This window comes from Fusarium odoratissimum (assembly GCF_000260195.1).
Source record: "Fusarium odoratissimum NRRL 54006 unplaced genomic scaffold supercont1.8, whole genome shotgun sequence".
NCBI classification, from domain to species: domain Eukaryota; kingdom Fungi; phylum Ascomycota; class Sordariomycetes; order Hypocreales; family Nectriaceae; genus Fusarium; species Fusarium odoratissimum.
In genome coordinates, this window is record NW_022158694.1 from 1,054,480 (window position 1) to 1,074,267 (window position 19,788).

General features: G+C 49.9%; 6 protein-coding genes across 8 annotated transcripts; 3 read left to right on the top strand and 3 right to left on the bottom strand.

Annotated features, from left to right (window-relative positions):
• Nucleotides 1–1,036: 1,036 nt before the first annotated feature.
• FOIG_06164 (uncharacterized protein) lies at nt 1,037–1,285 on the top strand (the record flags this gene model as incomplete). Its single annotated transcript, XM_031205157.1, has 1 exon — nt 1,037–1,285. The coding sequence occupies one exon, from the start codon at nt 1,037–1,039 to the stop codon at nt 1,283–1,285; it is 249 nt and encodes an 82-aa protein (XP_031065406.1).
• Nucleotides 1,286–6,804: 5,519 nt separating this feature from the next.
• On the top strand, nt 6,805–8,188 carry FOIG_06165 (uncharacterized protein). Its single transcript, XM_031205158.1, has 2 exons — nt 6,805–7,566; nt 7,615–8,188. The coding sequence occupies exons 1-2, from the start codon at nt 7,031–7,033 to the stop codon at nt 8,030–8,032; spliced, it is 954 nt and encodes a 317-aa protein (XP_031065407.1). The 5' UTR covers nt 6,805–7,030; the 3' UTR covers nt 8,033–8,188.
• Nucleotides 8,189–8,885: 697 nt separating this feature from the next.
• Nucleotides 8,886–11,611, bottom strand: FOIG_06166 (fructose-1,6-bisphosphatase). Of its 2 annotated transcripts, XM_031205159.1 has the most exons (3): nt 10,204–11,611; nt 9,364–10,145; nt 8,886–9,315 (listed from the first exon to the last, which is right to left on the bottom strand). In XM_031205159.1, the coding sequence occupies exons 1-3, from the start codon at nt 10,317–10,319 to the stop codon at nt 9,185–9,187; spliced, it is 1,029 nt and encodes a 342-aa protein (XP_031065408.1). In that variant the 5' UTR covers nt 10,320–11,611; the 3' UTR covers nt 8,886–9,184. The 2 variants fall into 2 exon arrangements, with proteins under 2 accessions (XP_031065408.1, XP_031065409.1); XM_031205160.1 differs by having other exon boundaries at nt 9,364–11,611.
• Nucleotides 11,454–14,234, top strand: FOIG_06167 (uncharacterized protein). Its single transcript, XM_031205161.1, has 2 exons — nt 11,454–12,658; nt 12,716–14,234. Exons 1-2 carry the CDS (start codon nt 12,117–12,119, stop codon nt 12,879–12,881), a joined length of 708 nt encoding a protein of 235 aa, XP_031065410.1. The 5' UTR covers nt 11,454–12,116; the 3' UTR covers nt 12,882–14,234.
• FOIG_06168 (uncharacterized protein) lies at nt 13,065–15,388 on the bottom strand. Of its 2 annotated transcripts, XM_031205163.1 has the most exons (8): nt 15,022–15,388; nt 14,837–14,965; nt 14,774–14,779; nt 14,556–14,716; nt 14,212–14,288; nt 14,066–14,162; nt 13,599–14,008; nt 13,065–13,530 (listed from the first exon to the last, which is right to left on the bottom strand). In XM_031205163.1, coding segments are annotated over exons 1-8 (933 nt in total). In that variant the 5' UTR covers nt 15,074–15,388; the 3' UTR covers nt 13,065–13,529. The 2 variants fall into 2 exon arrangements, with proteins under 2 accessions (XP_031065412.1, XP_031065411.1); XM_031205162.1 differs by having other exon boundaries at nt 13,065–14,008.
• A 146-nt stretch (nt 15,389–15,534) lies between these two features.
• FOIG_06169 (uncharacterized protein) lies at nt 15,535–19,739 on the bottom strand. The gene is made up of 2 exons (XM_031205164.1): nt 16,010–19,739; nt 15,535–15,951 (listed from the first exon to the last, which is right to left on the bottom strand). The coding sequence occupies exons 1-2, from the start codon at nt 19,642–19,644 to the stop codon at nt 15,891–15,893; spliced, it is 3,696 nt and encodes a 1,231-aa protein (XP_031065413.1). The 5' UTR covers nt 19,645–19,739; the 3' UTR covers nt 15,535–15,890.
• Nucleotides 19,740–19,788: the final 49 nt, after the last annotated feature.

The following is a 19,788-nucleotide window of genomic DNA, read 5'->3' on the forward strand; positions in this document are numbered from 1 at the left end:
TGCTTTAGGGGTGTGTTGGCTTGGGTCCTGGCACCAGTACATACTGGGAATAGAGCCTGCGCGGAGACTTTTTGCTGGCACTAGCTTCCTGTCTAGAGCCCAAGCTAGAGCCTAGCACTGGCACTGCCATTACCAGAATGGAGCGGACACTTTTCCTCCCGAGATGAAAGCTCACACGTGAATCAAAGTCTCCGAGAACTCCATCTGGACGATATACTTTGGCTACCTTATGGGTTTAGCGATGGAGATACCGCAAGACCATGAGTATCATTCATTGAAACAGCATCAAAGCTCACTCCCCAAGTGAGACTGAGATTGAGACTTGGCTTGATGGAGTAGTAAGCCACGACAAGATCCCTGCGGCTGCGTGCTTGTGGAGTAAAGATAGATGTCCCTGCATCTCTGCTCTCCTTTTCTTTCACGTGAAGCAAGACATTGAGACTCGAGTTGCAGATTCGTTGCGACTCTTTGCCCAAACCCCAACAGACCATTTAGACGAGGTCCCCGAACTGAGTCACAACGCTACAATCGCAGCCCATGTCATTCATCATTAGGGTGAAGTCCAAGACGAGACAAGTCAAGCCAAATGGTACCGTAGCGTCCGAGCTTTGGTTCATTCATTCCCGCTTCGTTTCCTGAGTAGCTCGGGGAGCTCTGGCGTATCTGATAGCTTGAAACCCGAGCAGCAAAAATACGCGATAGGCACGCCTGTTTCCCCTGGTAGGAAATGATGGGCAGCACCAGCACGCACGCCCGCAATCAACTGCCAGAAAGATGAAGGGGACGGGAGGGGCATTTGCGAGGGCTGTGGGGTGTGGTTATTAAGAGCCAGCGTCAGTCGCTAGCAAGGGGAAACGTTTTTGGGGTCCAAAAATGAGAAATGGGCAAATAACTTGCCGGGTTAACCAGGGGGCGTACGCCAGCGCAGCGGATGGATGCGATGCGACACACGCGTTTAGAAATCTGGGTTAAATTCAAAGGTACATGGCTTGAACGCCTTGAAACGTAGCGCAGCGCTGTACCCTTTCATGTCGTGATGGCTGTTAAGTCCGATCATGTGTACGTAATTAACTTGTTTAAGTCCGGACTATCAAGAAAGGCAAAATGCTCGAAAGAGAATACTCCAATGGGAGATTCCATTCGAGGCATCGCCATTGCCATTGCGTGGTCAGTCGCTGATCAGAAGACGAGAGGAGCCAGGAGAGGAGAGATGCGCCGTGTTACCGAGCGACAGTTCAAGGTGATGACTGGGATGCAAGACACAGCGGGTAGCTCAGAACGATAAAAAAGGGCTGGTCCACTGCATCGGAGCTTGGAATGAGCAGTAACCAACAGTGAGTGAGTGATTGATTGAAGCACAGGTAACAGTACAGATAGAGAGAGACAGGCACAAGGTACACTACAAGGCTGCCTGACAAGACAGCTTGTGCTCTGTGTCCTCGGTCCGCCATTTCCAAATCAGTGCATCTCCTCCGTGGGCTGAAGACGCAGATGCAGATGCAAATGCAATCGAGACACAAGCCCAAGACCATGATCAACATGTGGTATGGCATCCGTTGGCTGTGGTTGCGAAAATTGCGGAGATGAGAGTTAGGGAGATGAATTGGAGCTCCGCCGTTTGATGACAGTCAGACTCTAACAAGTCTCCTCGTAGGGCTGCAGTTGATGAGGGGAAGGGTATCTTTGCTCAGCGGTGAAGCTCTAAGAAATAAGGCTTCGGCGAGGCCGGTTGACCAAGCGAAGCCGTCCGAGCAGATTGCGTCTTTTGGTCTTGGTGATGCCCGTGGTTGCATGCGACACTCCCCGAACACAGAGTAGCCGCATCTTTTCACCAAGGTATCTACAGCGGCAGGGTCTACCTTGGCGAGACGTCAGGTGTCTCACGATGACGAATATGTTGCTTGTTGCCAATATTCTCCAAGAGTTCTAGATTGAATGTGAGGATGAGAATGAAGCCCCCAAGTGCCGAGAGACATGAGCACTAAGATAGCTCTGCTCAGCTTCAGTGGATTTGTTCACTGCTAGAGCACTGAACTTGTGTGGAGATTTTTACTGAGGGGGCGTGGGCTTGTGAAGCGTCCATTGCAGGAGAGCAGCAAAAGACAAGAGTAGGACAGGGGTGGGGTGACCTCGAGCGGTAGGGCTGAACGGGCGGGAGCAAGATGAGAGGTGGATCCTCAGTATGATTGGTCAAGTGTACGCATCCACAACAAAGGCATGGTGTTGTTTCTTCAAGGGGCGGGGGCGGTTGTAGCCAAGTTCCCACTGTTGATTCCCAACTCGATGGACATATCCATGGATGAATTCTGCTCCGCTGTCAAGACTGAAAAGAGCAACCCGACAATAGAAAAAATGAAATTAAATTACCTGCCCCCTTGTTTACTTTGTCTTGGCTTCAGACTCGCGGATGCGGATCCTCCCGATGGAAGTGAACCCCATGCTCTTAGAGTTAGAAAGACAGGGTCTCTGGGTACAGTAACCTGCTGTGCCGCCGCAACCACAAGGCGAAGCCCACGAGTGCAATCTTGCAACCTTGTTCTCCCCTACTACGACACTACGCTGCGATGCTGGGTTAGGCTGCGTGCTGTACCCGTAGCCCGTGCCTGGCCTGGCCTGGGACAGTTCATCATCACCACCTTACCTTGTGTTATCGGCGATTCGCTGGGATCAGGCTCGGGTTTAATTTGGGAAATACGGCAGTGCATTGCAGCGATCAACATCCCATCTCAAGACAGCGCAGAGTGCTACTGCTACCTTGTAGGTAATAAACACTACGCTACAGAATAGGCAATATGTTGTTGCTCCTATCGTCGTAGCTTTCTTTTACTGTACCGTACAGTACAGTACAGTAGCGAAGCGAAATGCAGTGCTACTCTGGTGGCTGGCATGTAAATGCAGAGCAAGTGTACAATTAGAGTCACGTTGTCGCGATTGATTTGCTGATCGGGAAATGCGATTGGCGTCATAAGGTTAACGGCCTTCTTGTCTGGGGTTGCGCCCCGGTAGGCAGCAGTATTTTGCACAGCTCTAGTAATTCCATTCGCAAAAAGAAGCCAAACCCAAACCCAAAGTCAAACCCAATCGCCGAGCGAGAACAAGGCACTAGAGCGAGAATGGAAAGAATTTCGACGGGAACGGGAAACGGAAACTCTGATTTTCCATTAACAGCGTTGGGTCCTGGAATACCTTGTTGCCTCATGGCCTATTCCTTGGAGTCGGAGCCGGAGACGGGGAGACTGATGAGAGAGCTACTCCGCCACGTTTTCTTGGTACAGGTAGAGCGCAACATGGCACCCTCATTAGGAAAGAGGTGCATGTCTTTTGGCTTGAGGCTGGTGTCCCTAACAAATTGGATTCCCTGCGCCTCAGGTCAAGGATGGACTAAAGATAGAGGTACGTACGGTTGGCCCCCTGCTTCGATCATCCCCGCCCTGTGATCCAAGTGGGGAAGCGAACAGGGGTGCCAGTGTCCGCCAGTTTAACGTGGGAGAGAGCGCTTTGCAGTGATGAAAAGGCGGAGGACCAGGGGAGACCGGGGGTGGTCTTGAGATCCAGATCAAGAAGTGTGCCTTTTTTTTTTTTGTTTCTTCACATCGACATTGCGAATGCGGCACAACCACACACAAGCACATCCACAAACGGCTGCATGGGAATCTCGCCGAGTGGTAGCCGACAGGCTGGTACATCCAGTTCATTCATTCAGTCATAATTGAGGCTGTAACTAGCGGATAATCACTGAATTGACGGCAGCCTAGAGTCAAGACGCCCCTCACACTCACATTCACACATCATTGTGCATACAGTACCTGGGTATTCAACTGTCATGGATAGCTTCATCAACAATGGAATCGTCATAATAGAAACCTGTTAACAGCATCACCAGTTTCAGCCTCAGCCTCAGGGGACTTTGTCCATGCTCACTACTGCTAATCCCCCTGAACCTTCGAATCTTGATACCGTTTCTGTATACTAGCAATTTAACGTTGTGTGAGTTAACATGACATCGCAACACCCTGAATCATAACATTCTTCTCCTATTCATCATGCTCGTACTCAGCTCGACCCCGTATTCCTCTCAATTCTCACATTCGCTCTCATTATTCTGCCTCGTTGTGTATGTTGCACACGATTCCCTCATTCTTTGGTCCCCCTTCGGCTTTGACCGATGAGGCATACTCGTTATGATTCACATCTTGCCCTTTGCAGTTACTACATCTCGCACGAAAGGTTATCTTGCGCCTCCACGCCTGGCGCCGCTACTGTGCTCTGCAGTACAGATTGACTTTCCCATCGCGTGATTCCGCTTTTTCTATCTTTATCCTGTGGCATTTTCACGACGGTTCCGCTTCCCCAAGAATGGCGACATATCGAATGTCTCTGCGATGCAATGACAGGTGGGCGTGAAAGCTGACTTATTCCCGTCTAAGCTGAATACAAACAGGGCTGGATAACAGCGAAGCAGCCCCCAGAAGTGCCTGACATTCTTTGTAATGCCGTTGCATCACATGTCTTGATGATCTTTGGGGTTGGATTACCAATCTGAATCTTTGAAATGCCTTCTTCAGACGTTGTTGACCAAAGTTTAGTGCCAGGAGCTTTTGTCGGCGCCATGGCACCCTAAGGTTTCGAGCGTTTTGAACCGGCGAGCCTTATTCGAACTCACTATTTGCCACTGATCACCAACAGTATTCTCAATACGACAACTCCATATCCTCTACGACGAATACGCATTTGACAAATCGAAACTCGCTCGCTCACTCCACAGACCGGCCGCTTTGTGATGGATATTAACTCCACGCCTACGGCTCAGAGACGGATCTTAGCGGTGCCGCCAGCCGAAGCCACGACAATGCCGTCCGGTACGTAGGCTGGCTAGTCCACAACCAAGGTACTGCTTGGCGATCTCCGATGGTTTAAGCAGCTAATCTGAGTGTAGTTCTATAGGCGAGGGTGACAATGAGATTGGACTGGGAACTCGGGGACTACAGTTCATGTCACTGAGCACATGTTGGTCAGAGTGCCTTTACTCTGAGGTTTCAGAGATTAGGCGGGACGAGAAGGACGAAGGGTAGTCCGCTATGGTAAGTAGAGAACCCTTGGCAGCTAACTTAGTATGGATTACTCTTTTGGGGTGAAACCAGCCGCTGCGAGACATGTTGGTGAAGAGCCAAGTTCCAAGTCTGCGTCCAAGTCCAAGCAAAACTACATCAGCGGCTTGAATCCTTCAAACGTGCAGATATTCCCCATGTCTGCGTCTGTGTCCATCTTTGTCGTGCCCCTTCTGAAAAGAACAAGTTTGAAGACATCATCAAGGGAGGGGGAACCGTTTGAATGGAGTTTAGATATGGGAGCTGGAGTTAAGGACCCTGCGACATGAAAAGACGTCACATCACAGATCTAAGCGCGAGCCTGTCGGGGATTTTCTCAGCGGTCGATCAAAAACCTGGCTTCTGAGACCGTGTTTTCCCTGCTTTCTGGGTCTTGGATCACCTCGCCTAGGATGATTCACTGTAGGTGCTGTAGAGTTCTGCACTGCATGGCCCCCAATGGGTGATGAAGTCAGTTCAGTGTAAGTCAGAGCGGATAAATAGGCTGGACAGGATATCGAGGTAAGGGCTGTGGTGTTTGTGTTATTCCCAGGGAACTCAGACTTGCAGGGCCATACTCAAAGAGCATTGGCTACCGGTTCCAAGGGTGCAGTACCTACAGTATCATCAGGTGTCAGCTCCAAGGCTAAGTGGCCTCGTTCGTTGTCGTAGGTGGGGAAGGGGAAACTTGGCTTTGAGGCGGGTGCTCCGCAGACCAAACAAGTCAGAACCCAATTTGATGCTGGCTGCTGGCTGCTGGTACCTCATGATAGTGACGTAGGTGCTTCTATGCTCTGTGCGTTGAGTCTACATCTGATTAGTTGCGAGTTGAATGCAACATTGCATTATCGTATTGTGATTGAGGCACTGATGACGACGCGTCAAGTGCTATTCTCGAGACTCAAAGAAGTCCTATATTGTTGATTCCAGGCTCTCACCTATGGGGAGTGTATTCTTTCAGAGGAACTGTCGCGGGCGTCTAGATATCTCTTGGGGTAAAGCTCACGGCGATCAAAAGGGGACCCTTAACTCATCAACTCACAGCCCAACTCCAACTCCACCACGAGAAGGATCGGAGGATCACCCGCAGGGTTACGGTTGCAACGACAATCCAACATGCTTTACACGAAATACCGTAAACATCTTTGCTGCGTATTTGTTGGTGCTACTGTAGTATCCTCTTGTGTCCACTGAGGAACCTCTCATTTACATGAAACTATTCCACCCGTGCGCAGCTCAACCGTTGATCTGGGACCTACCCTGAACAATATTCGTGAGGATCTGATGAGAAACAACGGGCCGATCCCTTGACATTTCTTGCGTATTGCACCATGATCATGGGGCTAATATCCAATCGAAACGTGCGAGGCGTATTCTGTCGTTTACCGCGCGGTTGCCCCCCTCATTGTCTTTTGGTGTCGATGCTTTTGTTAGTTGTTTCATGCAAGATTTGACTAGAATGACAAATAAGTTGAGAGAGGATGTTTGTGGGCAAGTTCAGAATGTCTGAGGGTGTATTCAGCAGCTGGTTCTTTGGCCATCTGTTCAGCGCCCCTGAGGAACTGGATGTGCCGATTACTTGCAACTCAATCATTGGCAGCAGTCAAACAACAATATGGAATTGCTTTATCATTGCCGCAGGCCAAACATTTCTTCTGAGCATGGCTGGACCATGAGGGCATTCATTCCGCGGAGGTTGCGTTAGCTGTGCTTTGAAATGCAGGACAGTCGAAAAACGTCTCCGCGTTTGGGTGATTCCACATTATAGGGTAATCAAGATTACAAAGCTTCGTGGATGAGTAAACATTCTAAACTCCAGACTAGACAACATTGTGCAGCACGCCTAACTCATTGCGAGAGAAGAAGTGCGAACTCTGAAGAGCCAATGACCAATTGATGATTTGTCGGTTCCGGAGTCCCGATATTGGTAACCATACTGCAAAATGGCGTCCCTCCACCGCTCAATGACGATGCGCTCAACCATAAAACCACCATATATGTCTTTCTCCTTTCGTTCTACTCTATCTTGTAGATCACAGCTTTCTCAAGACTTCAATTACCCACTCAGGTCTGCTTCCATAATTCCTAAACGCAGCTACTCAATGGCTCGACCGACTGGCCTCATCGCCTCCAAGGGCATTGAGCTCCTCAGCTGGGGTACACCCAACGGCGTCAAAGCCCATATCCTTCTTGAAGAGCTCCGCGACGCATATGGATTAGACTACACCATACAAAGCATCGACATTGGACTCAATGTTCAAAAGGAGCCTTGGTTCACTGCCATCAACCCCAATGGCCGTATCCCTGTTCTTGTTGACCATGACAACAATGATCTCGCTGTCTTCGAAGGCAATGCGATACTAAGCTATTTGACAAGGAAATACGATTCAGAGAATAAGTTATCATTCAAGATTGACGACGATGACTATACTCGTGCCGAGTCGTGGGTTGGTTGGCAGCATGGTGGAATTGGGCCTATGTAAGTCATGAGCATCAATATCAAGGCGGTACACTTACACTTCAGCAGGGAAGGACAAGCGTTCCATTTCATTGGTGTCAAGCCAGAAATCCCATACGCTATACAGCGTTACGTCGGCGAGACAGAGCGTCTCTTTGGGGTCCTTGATAAGCGTCTCTCAGATCGAGACTACATCGTTGGGCCCGGTAAAGGTCGCTACTCCATCGCAGATATCGCCCTGATCGGCTGGGCAGATCGCCTGCCAGGCACAACAATTTCGTATGATCAGTTCCCGAATGTTAAAGCATGGCTTGCTCGTATACTTGAGAGACCTGCTGTGAAGCGGGGCTTGTTACTTCCGAGTGGTAAAGACAAACCGACAGGATTGGATCCTGTGGATGAAGAGACGATGAGGAAACGTGCAGAGCTTAAGGAGGTTGTTGACAAGGCTAAGGAGCAATTTGGATACAAGTATTCCTCGCCGTAAATGGATGCTATCTCAGGGTACGGGAGAGTTATGCGAAGGAGCCGTTGCATTTTGAGAGGCAGGTATCCAAGAGCATGTAGTCCGTAATCAAATAATATAGATTTCCAAATGCAGTGTCGCAATAAGTTGGCGTAAAGTTGAGCCAACTCATTCGTTTACGAACTTGAATAGCTGGATACTGGATATTGGACGTCTGTAGCTCAAAAGACTCACAGCGCTAAGTAGGAAGTCACTGGAGTTGAATATGAATTCCCCAACTCATTTGTCTTCTTTAGAATCGCAGCCACGGCCCTCTCGGAGTGTCGGTTGCGTTATCGTCTTTGCTATAAAAACAGTATTCAATTCTTTTTGGGCCCAAGCAATGCAGGAATTTATGAGAGCATGTCCTTCAGGAACAGAGATATTCAAGACACAAGTTAAGAAGCTTAGATTAATTTACAAATTGGGTAAGCTCTGTAATAATTTCTTTTTCTCCCGGGATCAAAGGTACCAAGTCGTTTCATACCTCAAGGCAGCTTCTAACGCTTCTGTCAGACCTGGTGAGTTTGTATATTGAACAGATACAAATCTAACATCTTGAAGAAAGCCATAAAACGATGTGAACAAGAAATGAAAGAGAATGATAAGATGGCCATGACCAAGAAAGTAGAGAGAGATCTCAAGCTACACTTGGATTCGAACATATCTGTAATGCAGCTTGATGACGGCTGAGCAATCAGCGCTCAGTCTATTAGGAAGATACCGGTGTCGGAGCAATTATACGACCTAGAGTCCGACATCGTGGAGAGGAATAGCGACTAGTTTTCGTGGGACGATTGTTTACCAAGATAAGGTACCTAGTACTCTATACCAGCTTGAGTTGACAAGACCGCGATCATATGACTATTTAAAACCCATGAAGAGAGGCCAAAGAAGACGCTGTAGCTCATTCTAAAGGGACAGTCGAGGTGGCGTGACGTCCCCAGTTAAACCGCCTCCATGATGGCTCACGATCATGACTTCTCATCATGACGACACTCTGCATGATGCTTAGAAAAATGTAAGATATGATAAATTCATCATTAAAATGCTCATTCACTCATGAGGTTCGCTTTTCGATATTTAACTGATTTCATAATCCCATGCCAAAGCGCCATTCTCTTTGTCCCCCCCTTAGTTGTGGAACTTCTTCACCTTCTCGACCTCGTCGTAACTACCCATGAAGATACCGGCCTTGTCGTGGATGTGCTCGGGCACCACCTCGAGCATACGGTTCATCTTGCTGTCGACAGCTTGACCACCAGCTGAGCATAGTTAGTAAAGTGTTAATCACTAAAATTCAATTGACGTACCATTCTCAAAGATGAGAGCCATGGGCGCGCACTCGTACAGGATACGGAGCTTGCCCTTGGGGCTCTTCTTGTCGGCGGGGTAAGCAAAGATACCTCCGTAGAGGAGAGTTCGGTAAGCATCGGCAACCATGGAACCGATGTATCGTGAGCTGTAAGGCTTGCCGTCGGCTTGAGCTTGCTTTAGAGAGTTGAAGTAGTTGATGGTCTTGTCCTCCCAGTACAAAGAGTTACCCTCGTTGGCGGAGTAGATGGCGCGCGACTTGGGGAGGCGCATGTCGGGGTGAGACAGAATGAACTCGCCGATACCGTTGTCTAGAGTGAAACCGTTGACGGTTCCACCGCGCATGGTGATGACAAGCTGAGCAGAGGCGCCGTACATGGTGAAACCAGCAGCGAGCAGCTCAGTACCGGGCTTCAGGATATCCTCCTTGACACCCTTGGAGCCCTCAGGGAGCTTGTGAATAGCGAAGATGGTACCGACTGAGACACCGGCGTCCAAGTTGGAAGATCCGTCAATGGGATCGCAAGCGACGGCGTAGTGAGCGTCATGAGCATCCTTGAAGTAGATGATCTCGTCCTCCTCCTCGGAGACGAGGAGCGCACACTTGCCTGATGAGCGCATAGCCTCAATGAAGAGGTCGTTGGAGATGACATCGAGCTTCTTCTGGTCGTCGCCGGTGATGTTGGAAGAACCAGCCAGACCGGTGAGGTTGACTAGGGTAGCGCGTCGAATGTAGTAGGCAATTGACTTGAAAGAGAACTGGAGAGCGTGACACAATAGACTGAGATTTCCGTTGTTAGCCGGGTATCATGAACTTGAGGTCACAAGGGACGACGTACGTGAAGTCACCAGTGGCCTCTGGGTGCTTGGCCTGCTCCTCAGTGAGGAAGCGGGTCAGGGTAACAATGTTAGTGTTAACCTTTTCGGTTTCTTGTCCGCTGTTTGTAGTAGCCATTGTGAATGTGTTTGCGAGGGGAGGATAGGTATGAAAGGAGGAGAAGTTGATCGTCGGGAGGGGCAGTTGGAGAAGCGGCCTTGACTTGACTTAGACCGGGAGAAGGTTTAAGCCGACAGAGACAAGAAGGTAGTTATGATGGGAATAGTATGAGGGTATCGTGAGAGAAAGATGAAAGAAGAAGAGAGAGGAAGAAAAGAGAGAAGCACGCGACGAATATTGGGGAAACGGGACCAGTTATGTAAAGGAATAGACTTCTACGTTACGGATACCGCGTCCGTGTCTTGACGACAATTTACGGATATGACGATCAATGATATCCATTCATTCATTATTAGGTACATACGTTTTCATTAACCGACTGGGGCTATCAACGGCCCCATCCGCGAGAGACTCAACCCGCAACAACATGACCGAGACTCTGAGACTCTGGAGAGTGAAAGGCCCAACCATGATACGTAAAAGCTCCATTGGGGGCGCATCATATCGGAATGTCATGGGCCATCGTGACCTTTGATAGCGGGCTCCCGAAGGGAATTGGTGCTCTTGCCGGCCGAGGGGAAGCGGCTCAAGAGGATTTCCCGGGGTCTCCAACTCCGACTTCTTCCCCCACAATTTACAGCGGTCGAATTTGGAGGTAGACTTCGGGGGTTGTTCCCCGAGGAGCAGGACACGCTCGAATCCAATCACGATTTCTCTTGTTAGGTTGTCGTCACAGCCACTGAGAGACCCTCTATTTCCAGGCCCTGCCAGGCTGTCCCGGTGGGGGTGGCTCGCTCATATTGACGTTTAAGCGGGGGTTTTGAACCTCGACGCTCAAAAGATCTTCAGTAGAAACACCGAGTGATATGCTCATTGTGGGTTTGGGGGGAGAGTTATGAGGATGGAAAATTGGGAACTCCAAATGCCTTATCTCATACCTTGTTCATTCCTTGATTTGGGGTTATGAGGCAATTGATTGAATGAGTGAGTCTCGACTCGACTCGACTTATATCATGCATGCATGTCCCCCCCTAACCTAGACTTCTTCTCTTACGGAACACCGGAGTCGGATCAAAGGTTATCCGGTCAGCCGGGAGCTTCCTCTCTCTATCAGCTGTCAGCCAGTTCAGCTGTGACTCTCGAGGTTAGAGAGTGAGAGAGGGTGATTCCAATCTCTTACGGAAAGTCTCCGAGGTTGAAATGCATTGCCAGAATTGGCGCCAAGCTACCCCGAAGTTTGGTATTCTCCTGATGAAGCCTCGGACATGTGCCGGATGTCGACATCAACTTTGATGCTCCCTTTCTCTGTAATGGAGGTTGACAAAGTTAGCAGGGTCATCATCCCTTTAATACTGAGCAATAACTGAATGGATAGCATACCGATGCAACAGTATAAACTATCGATTTTCTACGTAAACGGCAATTATTCCCATACCCAAAAAGGCAATTCTTTTGCACAAGATCTCCTTATCCCTCCCTATCTCTCTCGCTACAATTCCCCCTTCCCTTGGACTATCCCGCTCTCGTGAGCGGCGGACCTCGGCATCTCGGTCAAGTCTCCGTCTCCACGTTCAATCTCGACTTGCTTTACTCCAGACACTTTGACTCCATTCGCGTTACTTACCTTTCCCCAGCTTTTTCTCACTCGTTCCTGGTAAAACTTAACTTAACTTTTGCATCCCCATCTCCATCTCCATCTTCCCTTTTCCCATCAGTAATTGCTGGTTTCTTACTGGTGAATCGTAATTCTGTATATTCCAACTGTCGCATACCACCTATTCTCTCTACCTGCCTATACTCGATACCATCGCAATCATGGTCGCTGACGCTCTCGTCTACCACCCCACGGTAGCGCACTACCTGCGTTACATGGCCACAACCCTCGGTCGCGACAAGCTCATGCGAGTTCTTCAGTACTTCGCCCGCTTCTACGCCTGGTATCTCCTCCGCACAAACGCAACTCCCGACAAGGTCGCCCCTTGGAACGCCCTCAAGAAGCAGTTCGGCCTGTTCCGAAAGGTCTTCCGAGCCGGAAAGTTCGTCGAGCACTACAAGGCCGCTGCCACCGCTTCCGACTCCAAGTCCCTCGACCCCGTCCTCAAGTACACTCAGGTCGGTCGCCAGCTGGGTTATGCTGGTTACCTGACCTGCGATGCTCTCACTATTCCTGATGCTGCCGGTATCAGGAAGTGGCAGCATGCCAAGCGCCTTCAGCAGGAGGCTTATAGATCCTGGGCTATTGGTATCGCCTTTAGCATCATTGGTCAGCTGTACACTCTGCGACAGCTGAGCGTGCGCGCATCAAAGGTTGACCTGAAGGAGGGTGAGGGTGTTGTTGAGAGCAAGACCATTTCCATGTAAGTTCCACATGCGCTCATTTGCCTTCCTATCTTTAGTACTAACATATGCCTCAGTGAGCGCGCTGCCGCCAAGAAGCAACTCCTCTGCGATCTTTGCGATATCCTCGTTCCTGTCTCCGGTCTCGGATGGGTTTCCTTCCTCGATGACGGCATTGTCGGTCTCACTGGTACCTTGAGCAGCGTCATCGGTGTCTACACCCAATGGAAGAAGACTGCTTAATCTTGAACACATACCAAAACCCAACAATACCCGATACCATATCTATACACACTTCGTAATCCCTTATAAAGCGCGTCACACTGTTATTTGTTCGGTCCGGCATCTTTCTTTTTGTACTATACGGGGGCGACATGGTTGGGTTGTTGTCCGAAGTAAATCACGAGTATCAGGTTCACTCGTTGTGCAGTAATGCCATGTCAATTTGAACATACAAAATCAAAAGTTGGATTATTTTGACCCTTTTCTGTGATAAAAGCAAAAACTACCTAGCAAGTAACGACTCTTAGTGAGGGGTCCCAAAATCTTCCTCCAGGTTATAGTATAAGACAAAATAAAAGCAAATAAGCAAACCCTCACCCACGACGGCTTCCTCATAGTCATACACTATAGTTCATATTACCCAAGACATTCAAGTCGTGTGCGCCCTTGGCTTTTCCCGGTAACCGTCAACTCTCGTAATATCCTCAGCCCTACACCTGACGCCATCCTAATGTCCCTCACACTTGTGTTGCTCGTTGAGAATATCACCAGTCGGTCGTCAATCATTGTTGCGCATACCTGCTTGTTGATCGTTTCAATCTTGCCCTTCCTACCTCATGACTGGTCGTCAATGTTTCACGCCATTTAGCGCATTCGGTTGAGAGTAGATCTAGCACCGTCGGTCAAGGACAGTCCCGCCAAGCAAGCGCCCAAAGCGGTAATGGGATATGGATTTACCAGTAGCGTCCACCACGATCATAGTCTCGGGGATAACCACCATCTCGTGGGTATCCGCCCTCTCGCGGAGGGAAATCTCGAGGAGGTCGGTCATAAGGAGGTCGCCCATTGGCATAGGGATCGGGCGGAGGAGGGTAGTCGCGGCGATAGGGGTCATCGTAGCGGCCGCGAGGGGGAGGGGGAGGATAGTCCTCCATGGGACGGCGAGGAGGAGATCGATAACGGGCGCGATCATCATAGTAATCGCGACGAGGACTACGATCTCGGTAGCCGTAACCACCACCACCACCGCGAGGACTATATCCGCGGGGAGGGCCACGCCGATCGTAGTCGTCCATGGGAGGAGGATAAGGTCGACGTCCTGGGGAGCGGGATCGACCGCGCTCGCGAGGAGGCATGTCCGGCTGAGTCTAGAATGTCATGTCAGACTTGAGTTCTTACAAGGAGAGGGGGCTTCCTTGTCATACGTCAGCAACGCATTGGACTCGCTGTCCCTTGAATTCACGCCCGTCGAGCTTCTCAACAGCCGTTCTAAGGTCTGCTGCAGTCTCGAATTCGACGAAACTGTTCCATGTTAGCCACCAAGACAGATAACGCGCAAGCAACTACTCACCCTCGGCCGTTCGAGTCACGACCAGTTTCAGAATAGACAACGTCCAAGCTAGACTGACGCGCAAAGTCTTTGAGATCCTATTTCCAGAATCCACGTAAGTTGCTGTCCAGGAAGGGCAACGCCGGAAGTCCATGTAATCCACAAAATGATAGTGCAGTCCGTCAAGTCAACAACCAGGAAGCAAAACCGGGAGAGGGGGTGGAGGGGTCCGTGGAAGTTGTCCCCTAAACCTAGTCCCGGTGTAGTACCAATGGGTCGAAACCAGAAAAACCAGAGATGCGCGCAAATCACAAGGGGAGGGTCCAGGAAATCCAGCGATGAGCAACGGGGAGGATTGAACAGACCTGCCAAGAGGTATCGTTTGGAAGTCCCGTAATCTGCATTCGATGAGGGGTTCGACGAGGCCGTGGCGCGGTGCGCTCATGGTTGCCAAAACCGCCCTCGCGATGCCGGGAACCGCGGGCGAACTGGACAGTGAGTCGTTCTCCCATGAAATCAGAGCCATCTTTCGAAGTCGCACGTTAGCCAGGGAGGAGGGGTGGAGTCTACGGTGGTGACATACGGAAGGCTAGATGGATCATTAGCAAGCGCGTCGCAATACAAAAGATGAGGGGGGATAACTTACCCGGTACAACATCACGGGCATCCATGGGGTCCTTGTACTCGATGAAACCGAAGCCATTCATGAGCTTAACCTCGGTGATTTCTCCGGTACCATGAGTCGCGAAGTGAGCCTCGACATCGGATTTGGTAGCTGTTGGGCAGCAGGTCAGTGGTTTGACTGAGAGCGTCAGGGCGATGAGTCCGGACCATTGCGAGGGAGGTTTCCCAAGTACAGCCGGGTGGCTGATACCTCCGTCATGTTGCCGTTGGGAGGAGTGTCGTCGGGTCAAGCAAGAGAGGGATCCAGATGGAGAAGCAGAAAGTCGTATATGGATCAAAGCCAGGGATATTCCAGATTAAATGTCCAGGGCCAGTTACGCGATGGACCAACAAAAGAGTCAGAGTCAAAACGCGGGGGTTTGAGAAGGTGGCGGTTTTGGACGAGGATTGACTTTGATGATGATGATATGAAAAGCGACGTTGGTGGAGAGGAGAAAGAGAACATGGGCGCAAGTTACTAACCTAAGGCAAGGTAGGACTCGCCTAAACGCGACGAAAAAGGCTGGGGCCAAAAGGCGGCAGGACACGGCAGAATGGTCAGATCGAGAAGGTGCCCCGGATCCCGCTATCTCGGGCGCTGAAGCTGCTTCGCTAGCGTCACATGCGAACGCTTTCGCTTGCATTAAAGCCTACATAACACAACGTTACTGTAGCTGTAGTTTGCCTAGACTGGCAACTCACATGTAAAATACGATCCAATCGTGATCTGATCACCTCATACAAGAATCTTTCATTCATCCATTGTCATTACTATTACTTCATGGCCATCTATCAACGGCAGCTTACACATGGAATGGACATCTATAACGACAAGTAGCCCCCCCCCAAAAAAAAAGAGGCTTCTTCATTTACGAAACCATAAGTCATTCATTTCGCCCAATCCCGCATCATCATCATCATCGTCGTCGTATCAGCCCAACTTGACTCCCTTGTCAGTGACGCCCAACGCCTCGCTGTGCTTTGCCCTGTATCATGTGCTTTGTGGAGAAGAACAATAAGATCTTTTATCCATAACCCTACGGTTCCTCGAAAAGGACCGAGACAATTTCATCAATCATAGTAAATACGAGGTGTGCACTGTAGATGGGTTAGTTGAGCTCATACACAAGTTGGGAGATGAAATTAAAGAACTTACTTCAACCTCGAGTTGTTCAACGTTGCAAATATACGACGACTGGCTGTCTGAGCATTGACTCTTCCAACAACACTACCTGCGAGATCTGGCACCAATGTGGCCAGCATCAAGCTCGCCTCGGTCCGTGTCTTTTTCTTTTCGGCAGCTGTTCGCGGTTTGCGATCTCGTTGTAACTGGCCTCCAGGCCATAGACTATCTTGCACCAACGCAATGTATTTGAGAATGTTTTCGTCTTGAACAAGCATCTTGACATTGTCTCGCACTTTTCTTTCAATCGTACCACCAAGAAGTTGTTGCAGAACAACTACTACCGCTCTGCCACGAAGCCAGTTGTTTCCCTTGTTGAGCTCAAAAATCTCAAGAAAGATGTCGCAGATCGGTTTGATGAATGGTTCAAGTTCCTTATTCTCAAATGCATTCAACTCTGCCTCAGCTTCAGCGGCCGGAAACGTATCTTCGTTGATATTGAGAGGAACCGCGTTGAGCTGGTTAGTAGCCGCTGCAATGAGGTTCTGGCCAGCTTCAGATATCTGGTCCAGAACAGGAATATTTCCAAGGATGTCATCCATTCCATCCGCAACAGAATCATACAACCGAGTCATCATGTCTTTCTTGTCTTCGCGATCCAAGATATCTTGACCTTGTGTGATTACGCTCTGTGAAAGGAAGGCTCTGAGTTCCCGGCTGCGGCAAACTTCTGGTAAGAGAAGAAGGTCTTGTAGATACTGCTGCAGGGCAGTTCGTCGTTTGCGTAGAAACTCGCTCTGGAATTTCATCACCATGCGCCGCCGAGGAAAGTCAAGATTTCGCACTGACGGGTATCGAGACCGCAGCTTTTGGTGAAGTTCGTGGAACTCGCTGTATCGCCGCGAAATCACCCATGACGCCGCAGGCATCTGCTCTCCAGCATTTCTCTGGACTTCAATAACGTAGAGCGCAAACTCCCGACCATCTTCTTCTCTTCCCACTTGGATGGACTTGATTTTGATGGTCGAGCGGCCGTAGAGACTGTTGTCGCTCTCCTGAATCACGTACTGCTGCCGTTGGAGCTCCTTGCGTCTGATCTCCCTTTGCAGAGACGCTTTGGACTTCCTAAGAATGCGCAACTCGGCAGTATTGTTTGTCAACTCTGCCTTTCGCGTCAACGATTCCACAACCGCTTCCTGCGCCACCAAGCGATCGATATCGTTTGAGAGAGCAGTGATGGCTTCTGCCAATCCAAGGTCTCCTGGTGCTGCTTCATGCACTTCATCCTCGTCGTCAGGCGGTGGCCCGTCATCTGGATCACCGTCGTCAGGGAGATCTTTGTTATTATCGCCAAACAGATCGTCATCCACGAAAACACCGATTCGTGAAGCCGCACTGACGAGACCAAGTGACGAAAGGCTTGGTTTCTCGCCTTCCTTGTTCGCCATAGCAGGTCGAATACCCATATCCAGAGAGCCACGATGAGACTCGTTATCATTGCCCGAGAAGAGACTTGATGCATTATCATCAATACCTCCGATACTGCTGCCGCCAGGGCCGCCGAAAAGGGAGGCACGAAGAGCTTCAGCAGTTTGAGGACGATCATCCTCCATGATATCGGTAAAGGCCTGTTCTACTGCCTTTACAACTTGGGTATCTGGTAGTTGCTGGCTGTTCGCATCTGGATCTAGACTCTGCACGGAATCTCCTAGTCCATCAGTATCGATGTCATCGTCGTCGAATAGAGGATTGAAAGAGCCTTCGTCTAACGAGCGCCTAGCTCGATGTCCATGCCCATTACCATTAGATGTCAAAGATTTAAGATCTGATGCAGATCCTGTACGTTTCCCAGCATTTGACAATTGGGGCGTCAGCCGCGATACTGGTCTTGGCTTTGCCGGCAAAGTCTTGCTCGCACGGTTGGTTGCTGATGCCTGTGTCTGTGCCTGTGCCTGTACTTCTGGCTGTGGTGTCGATCTGAGAGTCTGAATATTGGCTGCTTCTTCAGCTGCAAGACATTTGTAAAACAGATCCGACTTCTTGAAACTCTGAAAGAAGCGTGACCGCATTTCCTCTAGGACGGCGCTCTGGGCCTTCAAGATAGCTCGCCGCGCTCTATAGTATTGTAACGGGGTGGCTGACTTTCCTGCCTTGATGAACTCCTTGACTTCATTCCTCGAATGATCCGGGACCTTTAACTCTGGCCTCGAAAGATAGGCCTGGTTAATCTGTTGTAAATCCTGGCGGTCGGCATCTGTCCACATTGGCAGGGTTGATGGCAGTTCGTCATCTGGGCCATCATCTTCCAGAGGGTTTCGAAATCCGTCAACGACAAGCCAGAACTGCACTAAGGGCATGAGATTTTGTCGATCCATGTATTCCATAAAGTAAGAAAGCGCTGAAGAATCTCGCAGAATATCTACTAGTGGCGCACTCTCTAGCTTGGACTGTGAAGAAGAAGTCGATGGTAAAGGCAAAGGACCAGGTGGACGACGTTCGCCACCAGCAGCAAGATGATTAACCCGTTGGTCTAGCAGCCTCTTTCCCATCTCCAATCGACGAAGGTAAACCTGGTCTTGATTGTCCTCAAGAGAATCCCTCTTCAGTTGACTAGCGACTTCGCTACGAAAACGACGTGCATCTGATAGGTTATTGACCTTGCGAATAGCACGGATAAACTTCTCGAACTTGCGCTCACTGTCTCCAGGAGCGACTCTGGGCATGGAAGCCAACTTGTTGGCTTTGGGCGTTGAAGGAGCATGCTGGTCCAAAGCTGCTCGGAGTTTTCTCACGGTTGATCGATCCTGAAGCATTGAGCGGCCCAGATTCTCCATCAGTTGATTCCAAGTGTCTGGTTCAGAGAGAAGTTGGATCACAGGGAACAGAACGGCGCACGCAACGATCTCGCGAATAATAATCGATACAGCTCGACTGGACAACATGTTCTCAGGTAGTATTTGGGGTACAATCTTTGCGACAAGAGACCTGAGGTAGTCCTGCTGGACCATCTTTGTGTCGGGAAACGACAAAGAAGCAGCTGGATGTAGGCGTCCATCACGAAATTTTGAGGCAATAGCTAGGTCCAGCTCTTCAGATTCAGTGACAGAACGGTTGAGTTTCTTTCCTCGCACTGATTTCTCCGCTTCGTAGAAGTCTCGAAAGTGGGCGGTGAGGAGAGGAACAAGACGGCTAGTGACAAGCTCCGCCAGGTCCTTATGACGAAGGAAATCAGTCAAGCTCAGTAACGCCTGCCGCACCGCTTGATCGACCTGGTTCGAAAAAGACGGGTTGCGACTAATATTTGAGTACCAGCTATTCACAAAGTCCCGGGTTATAAGGCCAAGCAAGTTGTCGATAGCTTCGGAAACGCGGGGTGATTCGGGGTCTATTGGAGTCGGAGTATATGATTGTCGCTGGCGCAGTCCATGCACCTCTAATCGCCATGACTTCTTACCGAGGAAAGTAACGCCATGTGGTTGTAGTATTCGATCGCTTGGCCGTCGTGATACGAGAAAGAGACCGGCTAAGAGGGCGACGAGAGTAACAAGGGAGCCAGCAACAAAAGCATGGCCTGCCCAGCGGAGGACAGGTGACCAGCTCGCAGCGAAGCCCCAAGCTATGAAGGCGGCGAGTCCAACAACAATGACATCTCTACGCTTGAGGGCCATCACCAGGATGTTGACCTCAGAGCCACATTCTTGAACGAAGATGGATTGGATGTAAGTGGTGAAGTTGGTGGTGCTAGGTAGTGGAGGTGCCGTTAGGTTAGGTGAGGTGGCTGTCGATTACAGTGGATGCTGTCATTTTGATGG